At 48.4% G+C, this 24071-nt stretch overlaps 1 protein-coding gene across 2 annotated transcripts; it reads right to left on the minus strand.

Annotated features, from left to right (window-relative positions):
- Positions 1-470: 470 nt before the first annotated feature.
- On the minus strand, positions 471-20090 carry LOC122448475 (1,25-dihydroxyvitamin D(3) 24-hydroxylase, mitochondrial). Of its 2 annotated transcripts, none has more exons than XM_043479798.1 (12): positions 19447-20090; positions 19049-19239; positions 18166-18259; positions 15084-15180; positions 12636-12727; positions 11545-11656; positions 9495-9640; positions 5274-5440; positions 4429-4507; positions 3752-3949; positions 3533-3653; positions 471-1722 (listed from the first exon to the last, which is right to left on the minus strand). In XM_043479798.1, exons 1-11 carry the CDS (start codon positions 19702-19704, stop codon positions 3543-3545), a joined length of 1545 nt encoding a protein of 514 aa, XP_043335733.1. In that variant the 5' UTR covers positions 19705-20090; the 3' UTR covers positions 471-1722; positions 3533-3542. The 2 variants fall into 2 exon arrangements, with proteins under 2 accessions (XP_043335733.1, XP_043335732.1); XM_043479797.1 differs by having other exon boundaries at positions 471-1894.
- Positions 20091-24071: the final 3981 nt, after the last annotated feature.

Raw genomic sequence — 24071 nt, forward strand, 5'->3', positions numbered from 1 at the left:
AGGGCCCGTGCGGCTCGGGGCCTGGGGGTCAGTGGGCTGCGCTTCACAAGACACTGGAGTCCAGCTTAAGGACTCGGGTCTTCATGGAAGAGCGATGGAATGCCACTGAAGTAGGGCGGGACACAGTCGGGCCTGGGTTTTGGAAAGACCAGCACACGGCCAACAGACACGAACAGCCTGGAAGGGAGGAGCGTGCAGACAGGCTGGCGGTTTCTGCAGCGGCCCACCACGAAGGAGGCAGCAGAAGGAAACAGACTTGAAAAAATATTTAAGCAAAAAAAAAAAAAAAATTTAAGCAGCAAGAAATACGAAAATTGCTTTGCCATTCAAATGAGCATCTTTTGGTAAGACTGCTATATTATTGTAATGTTATATTGTACAAAATTTTCTAGTGAGACAAAGTTTGAATGTTTAACTTTGGTTGTAAGACATGCAATGAAGGAGAAAACATCTCTCCCGTATTTTAAAGATTTTATTCTTACTTTCAGAGAATTCAAAGAAGATATACAGATGAAATCTGACAACACATGTGGATTTATAATTCTAAAAACTTTCACAACAGGAAGCTTATACCCATTTTAGTGATATTTACATATTCATTCATATATGAAGATATAAATGTACACTTCTGAAATAGTCTAAAGATACAACCTAAAAAGGGAAATATTTATCAAATATACAGAAATATATAGTATGCTTTTAGGAAAAGTAGTAGTAAAAACATGCAAATAAACTGTATGTAAATGTAATTTTTAAGGAAGTTTTATAAGTATTGCTTAAATCTGTATGTATTTTCCATATATGAAATCACAATTTCCCAAGGAGTTCAAATCACATAACACGAGTTACATAATCTATAATGCCTGCACACTTTACTACTGACCCATTCTACAGCTGGGAAAATTAAGGCAGGGGACATCACTGAATATTTTTAAGCTATAACTAAACTTTAGAACATTGCCCTAAATAAACTTCAGATCCTAAATAAAATAATATATATACATTTTTTAAATGATGTAAGCAAATTGTCATTAGAATACACACACAATTTAAAAACTGTTGATCCACACCTTAATATCACAGATTACATAGATGCAATGTCATAATTAAATAATTTCATGATCCTTTAACACAAGGATGCATGGTAAACCATTAACAGATCCTTGAACAGGAGTTTGACTTCATTAAAGTTGTTCTTAGCATAGAGATTTTCTCTAATTTTTCAATAATGTTTCTATTTCAAAATAAGAAAAAAACAAGTTTTATAGGGACCAGATAACATGAACCAATTTTTAGTTTTGCTTCCATTATTATGCAGTATTTCCCCAAACATTATATTAAGCAGAGTTACAATAAATGGATTGCCAATATTACCCTGAGCCGCAGACAATCCGTCTATAGGAGATCTTTCACTATGAAGTGTGAACTTTGAGAAGTGAGGATTCCAGCGGCGAGTCTGACACGGCAGAGCTAGAAACATGTAATGACTTCCGCCTGACTATCAGAGAAGCACCCAGCTGCTCCATCGTGTCGCGGAAGATGCAAGACTAAAGAGCAAGATGGGCAAGCCTGCGCCGCCAGGGTGGTGCGGACATCGTTGCGTGAGTCCCGTGTGTGCGGCGTGCGTTCCCTGCGGAGGGCCAGGCCTTCCAGCACTCCGTCTGCTTTCCCCGAGCCCGGTGCAAAATCTTAGAACCATCAGCGACCCAGGCAGCACAGTTTCTGGGACAACGGTACAGAAGACGGAGTGTAAACGTCTGAGCCCAAATGTTCTTTACGTGTCGTTTCATGCTCTGGTTTTCCACCTTTGCTTTCCAGTCGTGAGAAGCCCAAAACTTCCTTCTTACAGGAGGGTCAAAATTGCTGCTTTTGCTCTTGGTTAAAAAAAAAAAATCTGAAATATAAAGTATACTCCAGTTATACATCAGAGCAGTATAATTAAACAAAAGGGCTGATTAGCAAAAATAAACTATTGGCTAACACCAATAGTGGCCTAGGCTCTTGTGTTTTACCAGAGTAACCGTGCATGGTGTCCAAGCTGAAGACTGGGAGCTTCACAATGAAGCTAGAATTCCTCTGTGGTCCTATGCGACTCAGCTCTGCTTGTTGCCATGTTCAGAATCTGACAAATTGCCTAAGGGTATCAGGCACCTGGGGCAGCCCAGGTGGCACTTGTGGTTTATAAAAAAACAAACCTGTCTGCCAATGCAGGAGATGTAAGAGACATGGGTTCGATCCCTGGGTGGGGAAGATCCCCTGGAGTAGGAAATGGCAACCCGTTTCAGTATTCTTGCCTAGAAAAATCCCACAGACAGAAGAGCCTGGTGGGCTATAGTCCATGGGGTCGCAAAGCCAGACACGACTGAGCGCTTGTCGGCAGCAGCATCAGACACTAAGGGAGGCATTCACGGGGCCTCATTCAGAGATTCATCTGAAATCGCATGTTTCCCAAATAATCCTCCTATCCGCAAGTCCCCTTCAACTTGCTCTTAGCAAATAGCAACTAGCTTGAGGCAAGTTCTAGGTGACGCCGTTAAAAGGGCTGAGTGATTGAGTTGAGTTTCACCACTGACATCTAATTCTATAAAGCTGTGTGTCAGAGATGTCGTATTTCCACATAAGCTGATATTGGAGATTTCTCAGGTTAACTATTTATCATTTTAATAGTTAAAAATTCATTTTACTGTGGATTAGGGGGAAATAAGTAGACCAGAAAACACTAATTCATGAAGGAAATGATCGCTTTGCAATAAGGCTGGCAAGAGCTGTGTTGGATTTCTGGCCTACAGAAGGATAAAATCATAAATGCTACATAACACAAGTTTTAGTAATTTGTAAGTAATTCTTTTTAGTAATTTTCTAGCAGCAGTAGAAAACCAATACAACCAGCCAACCCTACTCAGTGACCAATTGTCTAAGGCTGTACCAAGGTGAGTTAAGTGGCTATGAGAAAGACATCTGTGTCCTGCAAAGCCTAAAATCTTGCCAACTGGTCCTTTACCGAAAAAGTTTGTCTCCAACCCCGACGTGTGCATGTGTGTGAGTCACTTCAGTCCTGTCCGACTCTGCAACCCCATGGACTGCAGCCCACCAGGCCCCTCTGTCCGTGGGACTCTCCAGGCCAGAACACTGGAGTGGGCTGCCGTGCCCTCCTCCAGGGGGTCTTCCCACCCAGGGATCGGACTTGTGCCCCTTACGTCTCCTGCATCGGCAGGTGGGCTCTTCACCACGAGTGCCACCTGGGAAGTCCCACGCCCTGATATTCACATGCAAACCCCACGACAAGCGGCTTGCGTTCTGGAGTACTCATTTGATGCTAGGCTCTGGTTATGTGTTTTGTACTCATATCAACTTTCTGGATGGATACTATTTTGGTCCCCATGTAACAAATGAAAAAAATAATTCAGGCAGAAAGGTTCAGTAACTGTTCAGGTCACCGGGTGAACCACCGGCAAGCAGGGACTCCAACCCACGTCTGGCTGACTCCCCAGCTCGGCTCACCCCTTGGCCACTCTGCACCCCAGATGCCCACCTGAGGCTTCTTATCGCTGGCAGAAAGCGATGGGGAGCTGCCGGCTGGGCACCAGAATGCCCAAGTGCAGCATCTCCACAGGCTCGAGGTCTGTGGCCACGATGTCGTATTTGCGGACGATCTGAAACACAGGAACACAGGAAAGGGGAGTTAGCCCCTCCGCCCCCGCCTTGAGGAGCAGCCCAGCGCCCAGCTGCCGAAACGCTGCCAGGGTCTTACCCAGCAGAGTGCCAGGTGGAGCTGGAGTTCAGCTAACCGGCGACCAACGCACATTCTTTTCCCAACGCCAAATGGAAGATGGGCAAAAGGGTTGATCTTTTTCTTGTCCTGAAGCCACCGTTCAGGCCTAAACTGACTTGATTCCTCAAAGTTTTCTTCATTGGATCCCAACACATGGGTATTTAGAACCAACACAGTCTAAAATCATACAGAAACATAAAGCACTTAAACATTTGAATAGCAAAATTTACAAAAGCCATCACCTTACAAATGTGAAAGTAACCCACAAATACATAACAACAATGAGTGCCAGCATATATTGAGTGCTTGAAAAGTGCCAGGCGATAAATACTTCAAGAACCTTAAAATTTTGCATCTCATTTTCACAACAACCCCATGTGGTAAGTTCTATTAATATTCCCATTTTACAGATGAGAAAGCTGAGGCTCAGACAAGTTATGTAACTCACTCAAGGCTCTACTTGCATCCAGGTCTCTCTGTCTTCATAACCCTTATTCCTAATACTAGACTACATAACACATCAACTGTTTACTGCAGTCTACATTTTTCCAAAATCAGTGCTCTCCCAGTAGAAATGTTTCAGGAGATCTGCTGGATATTTGAAGAGGGTTTCTCTCAAAGCTCTGTAAGGTATAGATTGTACACATTTTACTTACTCCTTTGGGTAAAGCATATTCCCCCAGAACCATTGCCTTGTCAAGAGTCCGAGTTGTAAAGGGGACACTCGGGTTAAGCCTGAAAATACAAAATCAGAGATGTCAAGGTGGGCACAGACCAAGTCTTAGCTCAAGGAAATTCAGAGTCTGGCTAAATAAACAATCACTGCCTAAGTTCTCATAAAGGGGACATGCTTCCAACTCTTTACAAAGAAGTTCTCTGTCTTCCCAATATTTACCTCTTGCTTTTATTCCTTATTGTGTTGGTTAAACCCCCAAGTGTAAGCTTACTTCATAGCTGTTAACAGTGATTTTCCCGTTTCACTCTAGACTTCAAATGTGTATGTTTACACGCCTCACCCGCAAGCTTGCTGTCTGTCCTGGGTTTCTTCTATCCACCCTTCGTAAAGTTAAAGATATTTCCTTCTAATCCTAAGATGTTATGAGTTTTGTTTTCCAGAAAAAGAATCTTCAAAGACCATTTTACACAGAGGCTCAGAAACCAGCACGTCTCTGTGTCTTGTATAATAATACGGCTCCTCGCTGAGCTTTCATCTCGCTTCTTCATTTGTGCCCCTAATCTTAATTATTGCTTATAGTATCCATTCAAGTATTATTATTACTGATTTAAAGGGGGCAGACTCTGGGTTTCCAAGATTTAATAGAATTTGCCCAAATGATTTAAGGAATGAGTCATAGGAAAGGAGTGTGGTCCTGGAGGTTTTTTTTTTTTTTTTTGTAGCTTGCTAAATGCTTATGAATCAACTACGGGAGGGGGGTCCCTTATTGTGTGTTGGCGAGAACAGCCCTCTGACATTCATATTAGCTTAGGCATGTGTTCTTACCTCATAGATTCTTTCAGACAGGCTTTTAAATATGGCATGTTCCTCAAATCCTCTGCCCGTGGCAACTGCTTCTCAGGCAACACACTCTGAATTTCCTTAAGAAGCTTTTGCTGCACGTGGGGATTACGGGATAAATTGTAGAGAAGCCACATTAAGCTGTTTGCCGTCTGAAAGCCAAATGGACATAAACTTGAGTTTTCTGTAAATAAACTGGCTTAAAACTTGTATCAGCTGAACCAAAGGCGGTGCCTAGCACCTTGTCGTGAAAACATGAGGGATGCTTTTTCACACATCCTTCTTGGCTGTGTCTCAAACAAATACCATATATGAAAAGTCAGATTCAGTTTATAAAACACTTCCATGAATAACAGCTTATTTCCTGAGGGAATCAGAGTAGAATTCTTTGAATAGACAGCTGCATTAAGACACAAAATATAGCTCGGTATAAAAATGGAACACAGATGAGGACATGTACAACCGGGAGATGAGAAGTCAGCCAGGTGATTGTAAAATATCAACCTTCAGGTTGTTGTAAGTTTGTCTTACATGAGATGTCACCATTGGGGGAGCTGGATGAAGGATGAAGGAATCCTCTCTAGTGTTGCTTAGGACTGCAAGTGAATCTACAATATCTCAAAATAAAATTTGCTAATTGTTTAATCTAAAAAATAATATCAAAATTGAGTGGGGAGAGACAGATGGAGATCCTAGGAGTGTTACTAATAAAAATGGGTTTTTAAAAAATGTTTCACTGCAAATGCACAAGAAACTGCATTTCTGGAATTTAAAAGAAAGCCCCCCCCCCTTTTTTGCCATACCCTCAAAAGCTCCCATAAAATAAAAAGGCATTATATGTACTCAGAGTTTCAGCCTCAAGCAAAGAGCCCTGGTAGAAGGCAGCCAACACCAAAATAAGAAATTCTAGCATCAAGTTGAGTATTTCAAGGAAGCAGCCACAATTCTGACAAAGACATTCATGGCCTTTTAAGTGGCATCCTTTATTTTCTTTCCAAAGGCAAGGAGAAGAGAAAAAATACTGTTGGCAGAAACAGCCAGTGCAGCTTTTAGCTTCACAATACTCACCACTGGTAGTCTTATATATTTGTTTTTAGGCCTATTCTTGGCTAATTTAAGCCAAATATCCCCATAAAAATGGTCATTGTGTCCTCTCTCAGCAGACACAAGGACGCTTTAGCTAAGTGCTATGTGTCACTCACACAAATGAGCAAAGTGCAGGACAACTTGGAGCCGATGGTATTTATTATTTTTGGAAGAAGATGCCTCCAAGAAGCCTTCTTCATGTCAGAGGACTGGCAGCCTCGGCTGCAAATAAACCGTGGATGTCATTATTACAAGAGGCCGATTTTCAAAACAGGAAGAGGGCGTAGCCACCAAATTAGATACACTTTCAGATTTCTCTGATTTTCCAAATGCGACGTTCAGAATAGCCAGGACGAAAAAAGAGACAGATTGGCCCGTATCAGCGGGTCCCTTACCGCAAGCACCAAGCAGAGTTCCCAAAAGGCGGATAACTGCAGCTTTCACCAGAGCCCTGAAGGACAGCCCTGGCCTGTGGGGCTAACTGCAGGGGCTGGACGCAGGGCAAGCGGCCTCAGAAACCTCAGGGGCGCAAAGTGTCCTGGCCTGACCTCCGCGGAGGAGACCCGTCTCCTCGCTGGCCTTCCCCCTTCCGCTCTCTCTCGGTGGGGTCCACTCTCCATCCACCAGCCAGAGCCCACTCTTGGTTGTTTTGCTAAGTCATGTCTGACTCTCTGCGACCCCAGGGACTGTAGCCCTCACAGGCTCCTCTGTCCATGGGATTCTCCAGGCAAAAATACTGGACTGGGTTGCCATTTCCTCCTTCAGGGGATCTTCCCGCCCCAGGGATTGAACCTGCATCTTCTGAATTGGCAGGTGAGTTCTTTACCACTGAGCGACCAGGGAAGACCACTTTACCAAACGTCAATTTGATCAAGTTACTCCCCTGTTTAAAATGCTCCAAGAGCTTTTCATCATAGGAGTAATAATCCAAACATCTTACTAAGTGAAAAGTATTAGTTGCTAAGTGGTGTCTGACTCTTTGCTACCCCATGGACTGTAGCCCACCAGGCTACTTTGACCATGGAATTCTCCAGGCAAGAATACTGGAATGGGTTGCCATTTCCTTCTCCAGGGGCTCTTCCAGACCCAGGGATTGAATCTGGGTCTCTCGCATTGTAGGCAGATTCTTTACATCTGAGCCGCCAGAGACGCCCCATCTTACTAAGGCTCCTGGCTAACAGAGCCCATGGCCTTTTCCTAAGTCAGCTCTGACTCCATGCGCTAGTTCTTCAGGCCACCCTCTTTCTGCCCCAGGCCCTTTGCATGTGCTGTTTACTCCACTTGGAGTGTTCCTCCACCAGTTCTTCCCTTGGTTGTTTCCTCATTATTCCAGCGTCAGCTCCATTATGACATCCTCAGAGAGGGACCACCTCCCCTGCCTCTCAATGACGTCACCCTGATGGCTTCCCCCAGGGCCTGGACCACTATCTGAAGTGATGCTATCTCACTGGTCATTTACATGTCCATTGTCGGTTCCCCACAGCATTGAAGTTCCACGAGGGGAACTGGTTCTTTGTGGTCTCTCAGGTACCCGGAACAGTGCTGACACATAGCAGATACTCAATAGTTCCTAAATGCTTTCATTTATTGAACAAGTATTTACTGAACACCTACTATGTGCCAACTTCTATTCCACATCCTAGAAATACAGCAGGGGAAAAACCGAAGTCATGGCTGCTATGGAACTCACATTCCAGATGGAAAAAAAGAATAAGGGGGAAGCTTCACTGTTATCACTTTCAGGAGCCTCTCAGAGTAAGAGAGCTAATGGGAAAATGAGCTGAAGTTCCCACTTTTCAGTCTTCTGGAGCATGCGGAGAAATGAGAACCTTGCTATTCCCTGATGTAGAAAATCCTACTTTTTGTTCAGATCAGAGACACCATGGAACATGGAACAGAAATGACCTGGTATACATTTTTCTCCGAGATGACAGTTGTGTGAGAGGTGCTGGGCCACTGAGGAATATTAATATTACGCCTCCAAAGATGGCTCAGAAGATGAGTCAGAGATACTGAAACTCACCTGAATACCGTCAGTATTTGTGTTTGGAGCTTGGCTGTACTGTGTACCTACCAAGAATATCAACCATAGCAAGAACAGAATTTTGGCTTTTAACATTAGCTGTTTCAGAATTCCCTTGTGGTCCAGTGGTTAAGAATCTATCTGCTAGTGCGGGAGACACGGGTTTGACTGCTGGTCTGGGCAGATTCCACATGCCGAGGAGCAGCTATGCCCATCTGCTACAACCACCAAATCCCACGCACAAGAGCCGGCGTTCCCCACTAGAGACGAAGTGAGGAGCCCCTGCTCCAACCAGAGCAAAGCCGCGCAGCAGCCAAGGCCCAGCACGGCCAACAATAAAATACACGAGTATTTAAAAAACCTAATAAATAAATAAAATAAAATTAGCTGCTTCGTTGAAATTGAGATCAAGTTTTCTCAAGCTCCCTCTGTTGACAATTTTAAGTGGAAAACAAATATCGGACTAGCAGAGACTATTTCAGCATTTTTAGACTAAATATCAACCACAGTGAGGCACTTTGGTAAGAGGCAAAACTACCTAAAATATATCCAGTTTTTAAAAACCTAGATCATCCACCTTGCTACAGTGTAGAATTTTGCTGCTTCTGAATTCCTGTAGTAGCTTTCATATTTTTCATGACACTGATATTCTGCTCTGGATTTTTTTCCCTGCATGTGTGATAAGTTGCTTCCCTCGTGTCCGACTCTTTGCGACCCCATGGACTGTAGCCCTCCCGGCCCCTCTGTCCATGGGACTCTCCAGGCAAGAATACTGGAGTGGGTTGCCATGCCCTCCTCCAGGGGGTCTTCCCGGCCCGGGGATCGAACCCACGACTTACATCTCCTGCACTGTCACTAGCACCACCTGGGAAGCCCTTTTTGTCTCTAAAGCGCATGAATTTTTCTATCACATGTTTACGCACACAGGCTGTGCACGGGGTCTCCCACACATTCGAGTAAACGTTTTATTTCTGCGAAGCTTTTAACGCTCAGCGCATCCTTATGGAATGGGTGAATTGAATGACCATGTACGATTTGTCGTGAAAAAGATTTTACAGCCCGTTGATTTAGTAAACCCAAGCCAGGCCCACCCTTACCGTCTCCACCGCAGCCAGCTGGAGCTCCGTCACGGCCGCGTACAGCTCTTTCTTTGAAAGCTGATTGTGGTGATAAATGTCACAAAGCAAATCCATGCTGGGCTGCTCAGAGTATTTCTCTAACCGGTTGTCCACACAAGCTTTGACTGTGGAGGAGAGAAAAGGGGGGAGGAAATCAGCTGAAAGTCAGGACGAGGAAAAGAACGAAGCAGAACCCAGGATCCAATTCTCCCTGCAACGTCCAAAGGCTCTTTGCGGGCAATCTGACCATTTGTTAGATAAGCTAATATTGCCTTGTTGCTAAGTCACCAAGGACTGACCAACGCCTACGTGAGCACAAGGGTCCCCTGGGAATCCTCTTAAAATGCAAACTCTGATTCAGGGGTCCAGGGTGGGCCTGGAAGCCTGTTTCCAGCAGGCCTCCTGTGGTGCCGACGCTGGGTCTGTGGTTGTGTTTCGAGTAGGGGGCGCCGAGAGTTCAGGAGAGGCCATCGTGAGACAGGGGTGGGGTTTGGGTCCGTTCTCGGGATCAGAACCGGGACTCACAGTCACTGGCAGAGGCAGCGGGCCCTGGCTCCCAAAGCAGAGAGGAGAACCCCCTCCCCTGGCAGCAAACAGCCGCGCACACCTGCAGGCCCAGGGCGGAGCCCACGCCTGTCGGCAGTAACGGCGGACGTCTCTGCTGTTCGCAAAGTCCATTCTAGACGTACATCTCCTTCCCTTCGACCCACTATGGAAGCCGCCATCACAGTAATAATCACAGTGATGACGGCAGAAATGGTAGAATTAGTGAATGGCACAGCAGTGAGGGCCGAGTCTTCCAGAGTCCTTCTGTCCGACTTCAAAGCCTGTCTCTGGCATCACCTGGCAGGCAGTCTTGATAAAGGTATTAATTTCCTTGTGTCTCATTTCTGATAAGAGGGTCTGATAAGAGGACCCATCTTATAGGATTTTTGTGAGAATTAAATGAATGTGTGTGTATGTGTGTGTGTATGTGTGAAGTGTGTATATGTCTGTGTGAATGTGTTTGTGTGAATATGTGTGTATGTGTATATGTATGTGTGTGAATGCATGTGTGCATGTATGTGTGTGTATGTGTGTATGTATGTGTTATGTGTGCATGTGTGTGTATGTGTGTATCTGTGAATGTGTGTGTGTCTCTGTGCATGTGTGCATGTGTGTGTCTGTGTGAATGTGTATGTGTGAATATGTGTGTGAATGCATGTGTGCATGTATGTGTGCATGTGTGTGCATGTGTGTATGTGTGAATGTGCGTGTGTATGTGTGTATCTGTGTGCGTGTGTATGTGTGCATGTGTGTATCTGTGTATGTGTGTGTGAATGTGTGTGTGTGTGTGTCATCCTACATTAATTCTTAGCACCAAATATTCCCTCCACACCATACCAGAAGTAGCTCTGATCCATTGAGACATTGTGCTACGCTAGGTTTCACATTATCCTTATTAGACTTAAAAACAGTTGCACTGAGATCCATACTACTAACTACAGATACTATTAATGCTACTATTATTATTAGCCCATTTTAAACACAAGATAACTGAGAATGAAAAAGAGTGAGGACTTCCTGGTGGTCCAGTGGCTAAGACTCCAGGCTCCCAATGTAGGGGGTTTGGGTTCCATCCCTGATCAGGGAACTAGATGCCACATGTCACAACTAAGACCCAGTGCATCCAAATAAATAAATAAAAATCAATAAATATTAAAAATAATTTTTTAAAGAAAAAGAGTGTATTTGGCAAAGCCACTATGCCCAATGATTGAGCTGGAACTTGAGTTCAGGAATCTTTGACTCCGAAGCTCTTGCTTTTAATCACTCCGATTTCTCAAAAAACACTACAGAAAACTACCTCCCGCCTTTCTCTTAGAATGTATCTGCACCAAGGCAATCCCCAGAGTCAAGCGTTTGCAAAGTTTGAAAGAACCACCAGGAGCGGCTCCAGCCACGGCGGGGCGCTGAGACCAGGACCATCACCCAGACCCCCGGCAGCATCCCCGGAGCCAGGGCGGCTGGGCCCCCGCGGCCGCCTTACCCGATCTGAAGATGGTGTCCCAGGCCTGCGTGTGCGCCTGCCAGACCCTGGTGTTGAGGCCCCTGTGCAGCTCGACTGGGGTGACCATCATCTTTCCAAACATGCTCATCATCTGTGGGGACACAAGTGCCTTTCAGCCCCCTGCTCTCTGTCTCACAGACAGCCTGCAGCCCACGAGTGACGTGTCCTACGCAAGCACATCCTCTGCTCCCCGAAGGCTGGACTCCCAGGGGTGCCCCCGGGCTCCTGGCACCAGTCCCCACCTGCTAAAGACACGTGGAAATCGGCTTTGGGACACTTTCCCACTGGATGTGGTTCACAAAAAGTTTGATCTTGCGGGAAGTCCCTGGTGGTCGAGTGGTTAGCACTTTGAGCTTACAGTGTGGTGGCCCAGGTTTGGTCCCTGGGCAGGGAATTAAGATTCCACAAACCACATAGCAAGTAGAAAAAAATTGATTTTATGACCTACATGTGAAAAAAAACAACAAACTATAGACCTCATATCCACTTCCACTTCCAATAATTTCCAAACTTTAGTCATTCTTGAAACCGGTTTCACAGTCTCTACGACCTCCATACACAACCTAAACAATCCAAAAATTTTTAATCTGAAAATTTTCAGATTCTTTAAGACACTATTTTCATCAACTGACCTTTAATTGAAACTTCTGCTTTCACTTTGCCTGCCAGTGATTTAACATGCTTCTTTATTACATGTGCATATATGCAGGCGTGCTTCCCTGGTGGCTCAGCGGTAAAGAATCTGCCTCCACTGCAGGAGACAGCGGTTCGATTCCTGGGTGGGGAAGATCCCCTGGAGAAGGAAATGGCAACCCGCTCCAGTATTCTTGCCTGGAAAATCCCATGGGCAGAGGAGCCTGGTGGGCTCCATGGGGTCGCAAAAGAGTCAGACACAACTTAGCAACTCAACAACAACAATATATGCACATACATTCATGAATATACACAACATACCTTAAGATGAACACTTAACTACTATAATAAAATATATGTGGGAAACATTGGGATGCACGCTTGTTGGGCTCTGTAAACAATTAATAAGGAAAATGCTCTCCCCAGGGGACACGTACTGTTTTGATGGCCGTGATGAAGTTCAAAGCTTCCTCTCCTGCGTTCTCCTGAAGGAGCCCGAATCTCTTCTCATACAGCACAAGGCAGATGCCTGTTATTTAAAGTAATCAACACTGTTACCCCCTCACAGAGACACTGGAGTCTATGATTAGAGGCTACCAAAGGCTCAGCCTGTCTCCCATAAAAGTGAGGTCTTTTCGAAGAACAGAGAAGCAAAGAGTCTCAGGCCAAGGGGCTTGATGACTTTCTTCTCTTTCTAGAAATTATCTCCAGGTCCAAAAACTTGTCCTCTGCAGAACCTCCTGATCAGAAAAACCACTGTGAAGACACAACCATTTTTATACCTGAGTGAACCTCTCCTGTAATGCCTCGCTTTTCTCACTTTACCCTTGACACCATATGCAGCAGACACTGCTAAGGACTGCCCCATGGTCACTCTTCCCTGTTTCTTCCCTAAGAGAACCCTGGTTTACTTCGCTTGTCAGTGTATGCATCCTCAGGCAGTAAGCAGCATTGATCTCAGACAATCCCGCTCCCCGACTTCCCAGGCTTCCCGAGGCAGCCACTGGGCCTCCCGGAGGCACTTCTGCGTTCCTGGCAGAGGGGACGGGTGCAGCCAGCTTCGCTCTTCCCTCTTTCCTTCCTGCCTTCGCCAAGAACGCAGAGGTGAGACCAGGAGAGGCAGGAGCCGTTTTGCAAACCCGCTCCGAATGAATGAGAAGGAAGACAGAACAGACTTGGACCCCAGTGACACCGCTGAGTGCCAGCCGTGGACTGGCCTCCTCAGGGTTTCTCGTAACGCTGGACAATGATTTGTAAACCACCATGGTCAGGTTTTCCTTGACTTGCAAAGAAGTGCATCCGATACTCCTTAATTTCAGTATTTCCAGCGGACAATTTCCAAAACATACGCTTCTCTCCTCTGTAATCATCCCCTCTCTTGACTTTTCTTTCCCTGAACACCTCCTGTGGATTTCTTATTGGCATGGAGCTTTCTTGTGTGCTAAGATGACTGCCCGTGACTTTAAGGCGAGGTCGATCTGATCAGGGAGACAGGTCAGGACAAAAGCCTCTGAACGAGGGATCCTCTCCAGCCACTCACACTGACAGCCAAGGGCGAGGCTTCCTTCCAGCAAGTCGGACCGTGGCACCTTCCTGCTGAAAGCGCTCTACGATCGCTCCCAGGGACTCTGGGCTCAAAACCACAGCCCACCCCCGGTTTACACAGACAGCTGTGAGCGGGCCCCTGCCTTCCTCCCATCCCCTGCTGTGCCGCCCGCGTCCCTTGCAGGACACGCTTCGGTCACTCGGAACTCCCTTCTTTCCCCTCCTTTCTCCTGCCACCTGGAACACTCCCCCCTCCTACACGTTCACCTGGGGCATTCCTGCTCATCCCCGGCCTTGGCTGAGACGGCCCCACTTCCCTGCAGCAGCCCTGACCACACTCAGCTGCGGACAGCCTCTGGGACCCTCCGCCAGCCCTGAGCCCCTTCAGTCAGGTGCTCCCCGTTCCACTGAAGGCGCCTTGTTCCCCCGCTTTGTCCCCACCGGGAGGCGAGCACATCAAGGGAGGGCTTTGCTTTTATTCCCAGCGTGGTCCTCAAAGCCAGTGACCCAGCTCCCTTCTGTTCAGAATGAACCATGGCTCCACCTCTGACTGGAAGCAGTTCTTTTTTTTAAATGTATTTTGTTTCTTTGGCTCCCCTGGGTCCTAGTTGCCACGTATCACCTTTTTTTTCCTTCAGTCACAGCATGTGGGCTCCAGTCGCTGACCAGGGGCCGAGCCCGGGTCCCCTGCGTTGGGAGTGTGGGGTCCTAGCCACTGGACCGCCAGGGAAGTCCTAAAGTAGAAGTTCTTTGGGGGCTTTCAGGCTTAATCTCTCTCAGCTCCTCTCCCTGCACGCCCCCCGCCGCCCCCATAACCCACTCCAGCCAGCATCCTCAGAAGTTCCTCAGAGCCACTGCTCACGCTTCCACCCCAGGGCCTTTGCACCTGCTGTCTCCACGGTCGGAACAGTCTCCCCACAGACACGCTGGTGGCGTGCTCCTCATCCTCCTTCAGGCCTCACCTCAAACGTCTCCTTACCAAGCAGACCTGCCTGACCAGGAAGCCGCATTCTGTCTGACACCCTTATTCCTTGGCAGAGGATACATTAAAGTATGTGTACTGGTTGGTTGTCACCTCTTTTAAAATCTGAGTTCCCCGTTCACTGCCACATCCCCAGGACAGTGCCTGGCACATTAGCAGGTATTGACTAAGTGTTTGTTGAACGTCCCCATAAACCATCCAGAGGGCATAGCAGCGTGAAGGGCCTGAAAGCTAGAGGGCTGCTACGGCCTTTCCTAGTCGGCAACAGGGTGTGATTACAGAAGGGTGGTCAGCAGAGCTACCTTGGTCCTCAAAGTCACTTGCAAAACCAAACGGACAAGATCTGAAGACAACTTACTTTCAAAAGACCATTTGTTCAGCTCCGTGTATAAGTCTTCAATGCGGCCTCTCTCATCACAGAGTTCATCTATTCTACCCATAAAATCAGCCAAGACCTTAAAAGAAAGAAATCAATAAAGACACATCTCAGTCACTGAAGGGAAACACAAGTTTCAGGTTCAGTAAGCTAGCTCCGGGTTTTCCGACCTTGTGTATTCACTGCCCATAATGTTATTCATTCTGAATCATCACTAATTATATATTCTCCTTGAGTGTTCACGTCCTGCCCCGACACCCTGGTACAGGGTTATTTCTTGAGCTTTCCCTGAAGCCTTCCTGGAGCTTAAGTTTCAGCTTTTGATCTAAATTTAAGAAAAGGAAAACATTTCTTCTAATCAGAATGGAAAATAAACCGCGAAGGAGGAACTAACTGGCCAAGTGTCTCTGTGGGCGCAGCATGTCAAGGATTCTGGCTGCCCTGAGGTTTCCACTTCCAGAGCTGGGCACACAGACGTCTCCTTACTGGTTGGTGTTGTATTAAGCACTTCAAGCTTAGAGCCAGGAAATCCGTAAATTCTGGATACAGTGCCATCACTAAACAGCTCTGTCACCTTGGGCAAGTCGTGGAAGGTTCCTAAATGCCAGTTTCCACAATCGGGATTTTAGATGACTAATGCTTTGCATTTAAGGAGGCTCGTATGGACCCAAGCACTGTCCAAAGGGTATTATCTCAGCTGATCCTCAAACAACGTCATGATGCAGAAAGTACTCTCAACACTCCCATCTCCTAGTAACAGAGGAGACTGAGGCTTGGAGAGTGACTGAGGCGCTCTCCCCTGGACACGTACAAGTGGCCACGTTGGGGTCTGGAACAGGGTAAGCTGTTGTTGTTGGTTAGTCACTAAGTTTTGTCTGACTCTTGAGACCCCATGGACTGTAGGCTGCCAGACTCTTCTGTCCATGGGATTTCCAGGTAAGAATACTGGAGTGGGTTACGGGGTTTCCCTGGTGGCTCAGACTGTGAAGAATATTGCTGCTGCTGCTGCTGCTAAGTCGCTTCAGTCGTGTCCGACTCTGTGCGACCCCACAGACGGCAGCCCACCAGGCTCCGCCGTCCCTGGGATTCTCCAGGCAAGAACTCTGGAGTGGGTTGCCATTTCCTCCTCCAATGCATGAAAGTGAAAAGTGAAAGTGAAGTCGCTCAGTCGTGCCTGACTCTTAGCCACCCCATGGACTGCAGCCTACCAGGCTCCTCCGTCCATGGGATTTTCCAGGCAAGAGTACTGGAGTGGGCTACGGGGTTTCCCTGGTGCCTCAGACAGTAAAGAATATTGCAGTGGGTTTTGCTATTTCCTTCTGCAGGCACCTTCCCAACCCAGGGATTGCATCCACACTTCCTGTATTGGCAGGTGGATTTATCACTGAGTCATCGGGGAAGCCCTGAAATAGGGTACAAGTGACTAGAAAACCCACAGATGAAACTAATAGGCATGTTGTGGTATCCCACACAGCACATTAAAAAGTACTTTGAATTTGCTCCCATCAAAAAATCCAGAGATTTCATGTGAACATATTAATTTCCACTAGTCATCAAAGGGGCTTCCCTGGTAGCTCAGCTGGTAAAGAATCCACTTGCAATGCAGGAGACCCTGGTTTGTTTCCTGAATCAGGAAGATCCCCTGGAGAAGGGATAGGCTGCTCACTCCAGTATTCTTGGGTTTCCCTGGTGGCTCAGCTGGTAAAGAATCCGCCTGCAATGCAGGAGACCTGGGTTCGATCCCTGGGTTGGGCAGAACTCCTGGAGAAGGGAAAGGCTACCTACTCCAATATTCTGGCCTGGAGAATTCCATGGACTGTATAGTCCCTGGGATAGCAAAGAGTTGGACACGACTGAGCAACTTTCACCTCACTTGAGTCATCAAAGAATAATAATGAATGAATCTGGTGACACTGGGTCTACATTTCCATGTGGCAGGCATTTGCCAGAGCTGGGGCAGCTGTCCCCTCTAGAAAGGGAGTGTACTATTCCATTTGCTAAAATCCCTACCGGGCCTGCCTTACACATTGATATTAATCACTTGGTTCCTGGAAGCGTTTAAATTTGTCATCTTTCACCTACATGATCCTGTGTGGGTTCAGTTCAAAATAAATACCCAGAGTGGACAGGAGTAAAAAGAGTTCTCTATCTGCTTAAATCCTTCCCGCTTTGGCCCTCTGTTGGCTAAAAGATAATGCCTAAATACCTTAGCACGGCACAAAAATATTGTTAAGACCTGCCCTCTGCCCAGCATCACTTCAGACAAAGCTTCACTTCAGTTGCCCTAAATGTATTATTCTCTGAACATACCATCTCATGCCTCCATATTGCCAGCAGGCTTTTCTATCTGCCTGAATGCCCTTCTCCACCTTTTCTGGCTTGCAGACTCTTACTCATCCTGCAAAACCCAGCTCAAATGTCACTACCTAGGAATTTTATAGCATCATCTCATTTAATTCTCACAGAAAGTTATGGGGGTTTCCCAGGTGGTGCTAGCGGTAAGTGCAAGAGACTGCCAATGCAGGAAACCTAAGAGACACAGATTTAATCCCCGGGTCAGGAGGATCCCCTGGACGAGGCTACGGCAATGCGCTCCAGTACTCCTGCCAGAAAACCCCATGGACAGAGGCTCCTGGCAGGCCACAGGCCATAGGTCGTGCAGAGCTGGACATGACGGAAGTGGTTTAGCACGCATGCACAGAAATCTATGGAGTGGGAATTGTGAGCTCCCAGTTTATAGACTGGGAGACTGAGGAAGTTAAATGGTACAGTTAGGCTGCATAGCTGGGGTGGGGGTGCAGGACTGGCTCTCAAATCCAAGACTGTAGAGTGTCGAAGTCAATGCTCCTAACTGCTCCGCCACCGAGACACTACTTTAAAAGACAGGCAAGAAGAATTAAAGTTCTGGAGGCGGAGGAAGTGACGAGGAATGAGGAAGAAAGAAGAGTCCTGATTCATCCAGATTGTCTGCTTTTTCCTCTGCACTTTGCGGCTGTGGCTTGAAGCTCCACTAACATCCCCCCATCCCCAGGAAAACCAGGAAAGTGAACCCCAGTCTGCAAACCTCATTGATTTTGTCATCCAGCTTCATAATTTCCACTGGTTTCATTAGTTTCTTTTGAAAGGCACTCCTGACCCTCTGCCAGTCTTCTCCTTCCCTGGAAGAGAAGCAGAATTACATTTAGAGCAAATTGAAAGGAAAAGAATGAAGAAGCGGAGATCCCTCCAGCTCTGTAAGTGCATTAACTATATAATCAAATGAACACAGAATCGTGCCAAGAAATAGCCAGAGGATATTAGCATTGGAATATTGGGGGCTGGTCTGACAATACGATGAATAAGCTCCTTTCCTCTGAGCCAAAGATTGTGCCAGAAAAATGAAGTCAGGGCTTCTGGGGTGCCCTTGCGGGGCTTAAACTGGAAGGCCAGTGGCCTCAGTTCCCATCAGTAAGAGTGGGCACTTACTCACCTCACCAGCAACGCAGAACTGTGTGAGGGAAAATTCTGTCTTCTTTCAACCCGTTGAATTGGGTTGAAAGGTACATGCACAAAACGCCTCAAATTTATAAACCAAGGTCTGGCTTTGGGCTACCAAGAGAGGGTCACGGAATTTCAAGGGGTAATTTTGTTTGTGTAACATGATTGCCTGGCAGGCTGACTTGACAGTCTCATCTTGCCCAGGGGTCCGGACATCACAGTCTTCATAACTTTCTGGCGTTTCTTGGAGGGAAAGGGCTGGCGCGCCCACTTGTCAGAAAGAACACGAGCGTCCCGTGCGCAGCACGGCGGTCCGTCAACCCATTCGAGTCCACGCCAGAGCCCGCGACCGCAGCAGGTAGGGGCTTCCGTGCTCTCGCTCCATCAGGCGGGTCCAGCCCCAGGGAACCCTAACTCCCGCGCCCTCCCCACTTCCAGCCGGCAGCCCCCATCCTGCCTCTTGGACTTACAGGATCAGCAGCCCGTAGCCCTCCTCGCGATAGTCGCGATAGGCCTTCCAAGGTTTGATCTCCAGCCTCTGAGGGTGCGCGCTCTCGCTGCGATACAGCGCTTCCAGCAGGCACGGGGAACCCAGGTGCACCGAGTCGAAGGACCCCAACTTCATGCGGAAAATCCTGCCGTACTTCTTGTGGTACTCCACCTGCAGGCGCCGGGCGGGGCGCGAGGTCAGCGCGCAAAAATCCCCTGGAGCGCTGCCCCTCCTCCCGCCTCCCTCCTCTCCGCGACCGCGGACCGCTGCAGCCGGGACAGCCGCGCGCACCGCGCCGCGCGCCTCGGCGAGGGTTTGGAGAGCGAGGCGCGGAGGAGAGAGGGCACCGGGGAGCCGGTGGCGCGACGGGGCACTTACCAGCGTGTCGTGCTGCTTCTTGAGGCCTCCTTTCCAGAGGATCTCCAGCAGGCTGCCCAGCAGTGGCCACTTGGTGGGACCGGGCAGGGTGGCCGGGTCCTGCGCCTCGCCCGGTTCCATCACAGGGCAGAGGGGCACCTCCCTCGGCCGACGGGGCGAGCACGCCGTCGATGTCACGGGTCTGGGTGGCTGCCCCAGGCTGCGAAGCTGCTGCAGGAAGGCGGCAAGGGAGCGGCTGTTGCTAATGGGTGAGCTCATGGCTGCGGGGGACACCGGGCACCTGGGAAGGTGGACACTCGGCAGGGCGAGGTTGTTAAAGAGGCGCCGGGAGCTGCAGGGGCTTGATATACGGAGAAAGAGGGGCAAGGCGGAGCCGCAGGTGCGGCGGGAAGGGCAGAAGGGGGACAGGGAGCCGTCAGGACCCGGGGCGAGGATGCTCCACGCGGCACCGCGCTGCAGTTTCAGGGAGCGGATGCCCACCGAGCGCTGGCCACCGGGGCTGGAGGAGCGCAGTGGGGAGATGGCTGTCTCTTGCAAGAAGGAAGACGGACGTGAGTTCGCCTGTTGGTTTTAAGTCTTACTTCCAGCTCTGGAGCCGAAATGGAGGTGTCCAGGAGGATGGAAGAGATGCTGCGGGCGCTGCGCTTTCCCCGGGTCCCGCTCCATCCCCGGGGACCATGTATTTATGGAGGCCGGCCGCCCCGGCTGGCCAATGAGCGCGCTCGGTGGGGCGGACCGGGTTGCGGCTGGCCAGGCCGGGAGCGGCGCGGGGCCATGGGCGGGGTGGCTGGGGGTGGGAAGAGGATGCAGTCAGCGAGGTGAGCGAGGGCGTCCGGGCCTCGGGTGACCGGTGCGCGGCTCTCCGGGCGGGAACGCCGCAGACTCCACCCCGGAGATAAGTCCCGGGGAAGGCTGGCTCACTGGAGTTCACCGGGGCTGCGCCTTGCGCGCCTCCCCGCCCTCGCCCGGCGGCTGCCGCCCGGCGCTTGCACAACCGCGCGGCCGGGCGGCCGAGGTCTCCGAGTGCGGCCAGGGCGACTCCGGGCGCCTGCCGGGACCCGCGAACCCGCGCGCCCCCTCAAAGCAGTTTTTGCCAGCCCGGGCAGACCTCTGGAGGAAGCTTGGGTTTCTGCACCTCCCGAGGTGGGGAGGGTTTGAGACTTAGTGAAAGGCACCCGAGGAAGTAATTTCACTTTCGGGTCTTAACTTCGGCGCAGAGTTTCGCAAATTTCCTCCCCACTGCCCCGTTTTGTTACGCAGACGAAATGGATGAAGGCAAGTGAAGCGCCTGCAACATAGTCCGTGGGGCGCTCCACCCGACGTCGCCTCTTCGGGAGGTTTTGGGATGGCGGCAGAAGCGCGGCCTGCCCTTGAGGCGGGGCTCCGTCTCCCCCTCCGACTCTTTGGACCCCGACCTCCCTGTGCACCTTCGAGCCGCGGTTCCCACCTTCCTCACCCATCCCTGCAAAGTCGATCTTAAGCGAGCGCGGGGACACACACGCGTGCGCGCGCGCGCACACACACACGCCCACTTCTAGAGTCCTCGTGGCCGGCAGGGGTTGAACTCTGTACTAACCGAGGAAGAGAAGTTTGCTGAACTGCTTTAAAGTGGTTCGTATTGCCCCCTTTTGATCCAGTACAAAAACTACCGCCAAGGAAGAAGTGAGGGAAGTTTTGTTACCTCTCAGGGCTTTTCAGTTACATGACTGCATTTTTTTTTTTTTTAAATCCCTAGTGTTAAACTTCCCTGGCAAGTTTCAAGCTTATTGTAACCTTTTAGCTGGTTTCCAGAAATCTTTTACAGTCGGACTAGAACTTGAACTCCGTCATTTCAGATTTGTCTTGGTTACAGTTTAGTGACTGCTCATGTTAATATAAGTAATATGATATCTGAATATAATTTATATATAATGTAGCTACATAGCTATCTATATATATATACTATATAGCACATATTATATAGCACATGCTATAGATTATGTACTATATGTAATATAGTATATCTTGTATACCATATGTTACATAGTGTACTTTCTAGGGTTTATGATGTGCTTCCCAGGAGGCTTAGTGGTACAGAATCCACCTGCAAATGCAGGAGACCTGGGTTTGATCCCTGGATGGGGAAGATCCCCTGGAGAAGGAAATGGTAACCCACTCCAGTACTCTTGCCTGGAGAATCCCAAGGACAGAGGAGCCTGGCGGGCCACAGCCCATGGGGTTGAAAAGAGTCAGACACGACTGAGCAACTAAACAACAACAAAGGGTTTATGACTTCAGTTCAGTTCAGTTCAGTCGCTCAGTCGTGTCCGACTCTTTGTGACCCCATGAATCGCAGCACACCAGGCCTCCCTGTCCATCACCAACTCCCAGAGTTTACTCAAACTCATGTCCATTGAGTCAGTGATGCCATCCAACCATCTCATCCTCTGTCGTCCCCTTCACCTCCTCCCTTCAATCTTTCCCAGCATCAGGGTCTTTTCAAATGAGTCAGCTCTTTGCATCAGGTGGCCGAAGTACTAGAGTTTCAGCTTTAGCATCAGTCCTTCCAATGAATATTCAGGACTGGTTTCCTTTAGGAAGGACTGGTTGGATCTCCTTGCAGTCCAAGGGACTCCCAAGAGTCTTCTCCAACACCACAGTTCAAAAGCATCAATTCTTTGGCACTCAGCTTTCTTTATAGTCCAACTCTCACATCCATACATGACCACTGGAAAAACCATAGCTTTGACTAGATGGACTTTTGTTGACAACGTAATGTCTCTGCTTTTTAATATGACTTAGCCAGGCACTAAGCTAAACATTTTACATAGAATTTCCTATTTCAGCCCAATGACAAAAATTAAATGAATAAAGAAATTTGAAATTTAGAGAGTTATATAATTTGTCCTGTGACACAGACCTTACCTTAGGCTCCTGTAGGAGTCAGGTCAAAATTTTCTGATTGTAGCCTTTACTATGAACATTCATATACAACATGCTATATTATATCACCTTTTCTTGAACCAGTAATCTCTCAGAATATTGGAAATATTTCTTATATGCAAATATCTCCAAAAGAGAGGTGGTTGGGATCAGTATATGTAGGGCTGTGTGATGCAAATGTTGCTTCATATGCCAGTGGTGGTAAAATAAAACAAATAGCCCCCAAAAGAAGAACCATTTGGTTCTCCACTGTGTGCCTGGCTTCTGGCGCAATGCTTGCACATAGTAAGTGGTCAGGAAATGCTGAATCCTGTTGTTTTGTCAGCTAAATTGCGTTACCCATCCCCCCCCCCCCCCCCGTTTTTTCTTTTCTTTCTCTCTCTGCGTGTATGCTTAAGCAGGGAGGAAAAGCATTTCAGATTTGCTAGGGTTTTCACATGAGTTTAGCATCATTTTGCTTTATAAGTGCCGAGTAGATGCTTAGAAGGGCAGGCAATCCTTGACCTCATAATAGCCGCAAAAAAATTTCTATTTCGGGGAAATTGTTTTCTCCTGTCCATTGGAAAAAGTCTGGATTGCAGAGGAAACAGTTCTGGTTCTTTGAACCTTTGTTGACATCCACACTTACCCATCCTTGATGAGATGCAGCTCAGGGCAAAACGAGTCCTTTGAGCCGGTCCCAGCGGCGCGCTCTCACTTGGCTTGGCCCGGGTGAGTCACCCCGGCAGGGATGCTGCTGGGAATCACTAATGAGAGATCTTGGAGCGCCTCATAAATGCCCACCATCATTACCGAGACAGGCCCGGGCCCTCTGTTTTGTTCTGGGAACTCTTACCGAGTCCTGAACGGATAATTATACTCCAGCCCTCACACCAAGCGACCGCAGATGACAAAGTCTGTGTGTATGTGTGTGCGCATGCGTGTGACTTTGTTGTGTGATGAGGGTGAGGCGATGGCTGCGTCCTCTGTGCTGAGAATCACAGAACTCTCAACTGTATCACACGCTAATACGCAGTTCTGTGCTTCAAAGCTCTGGCTCAGCTCCGAGATCTCCTTTCTGATTGTGGAATCTGGAAGGACTGAATTTCCACATCTGTCGAACGGACGGTGTGAGAACCAACCACACAGCAAAGCTCAAGCCTCCTGGAAAGAGCAGTAATAAAAAGGGCCAATCCAGTGGGGTTGCTGTGAGAATGAGACACCTACAGTTCTTAGACCGATGCTCAGTAAACATTACCTACAATATCACCGTGGTGTGCCTTGCTTTTGCTTTTTGCAGACCTCGCACTAGAGAGGCACCATAGATGTCCCCGGCCTTATTCCTAGTGTTCAGCTTAACAGTGGAATTTTGACTTAGGGAGCTGTATAATTGAGGGGGACTAGCAGAGAAATGCTGGTGAGTGCAAAACCCCGCTCAGTCACTTAGGAGCCAGATCAGGCCGGAGACTGTTTACTTTTATCTTAGTTAAGGCTCAGGGGTGTGTGTGAGCCGCTCAGTCGTGTCCAGTGCTTGGCGACCCCATGGCCTGTAGCCCACCAGCTCCTCCGTCCACGGGATTCCCCAGGCAGGAATACTGGAGCAGGTAGCCATGCCCTCCTCCAGGGGATCTTCCTGACCCAGGGATCAAACCCTGGTCTCCCGCACTGTAGACGGTTCTTTGCCGTCTGAGCCACGGGGCTCAGATGCCTCATCTCAAAGTGCT

The sequence above is a fragment of the Cervus canadensis genome, chromosome 10 (assembly GCF_019320065.1).
Source record: "Cervus canadensis isolate Bull #8, Minnesota chromosome 10, ASM1932006v1, whole genome shotgun sequence".
In the NCBI taxonomy this organism is placed as follows: domain Eukaryota; kingdom Metazoa; phylum Chordata; class Mammalia; order Artiodactyla; family Cervidae; genus Cervus; species Cervus canadensis.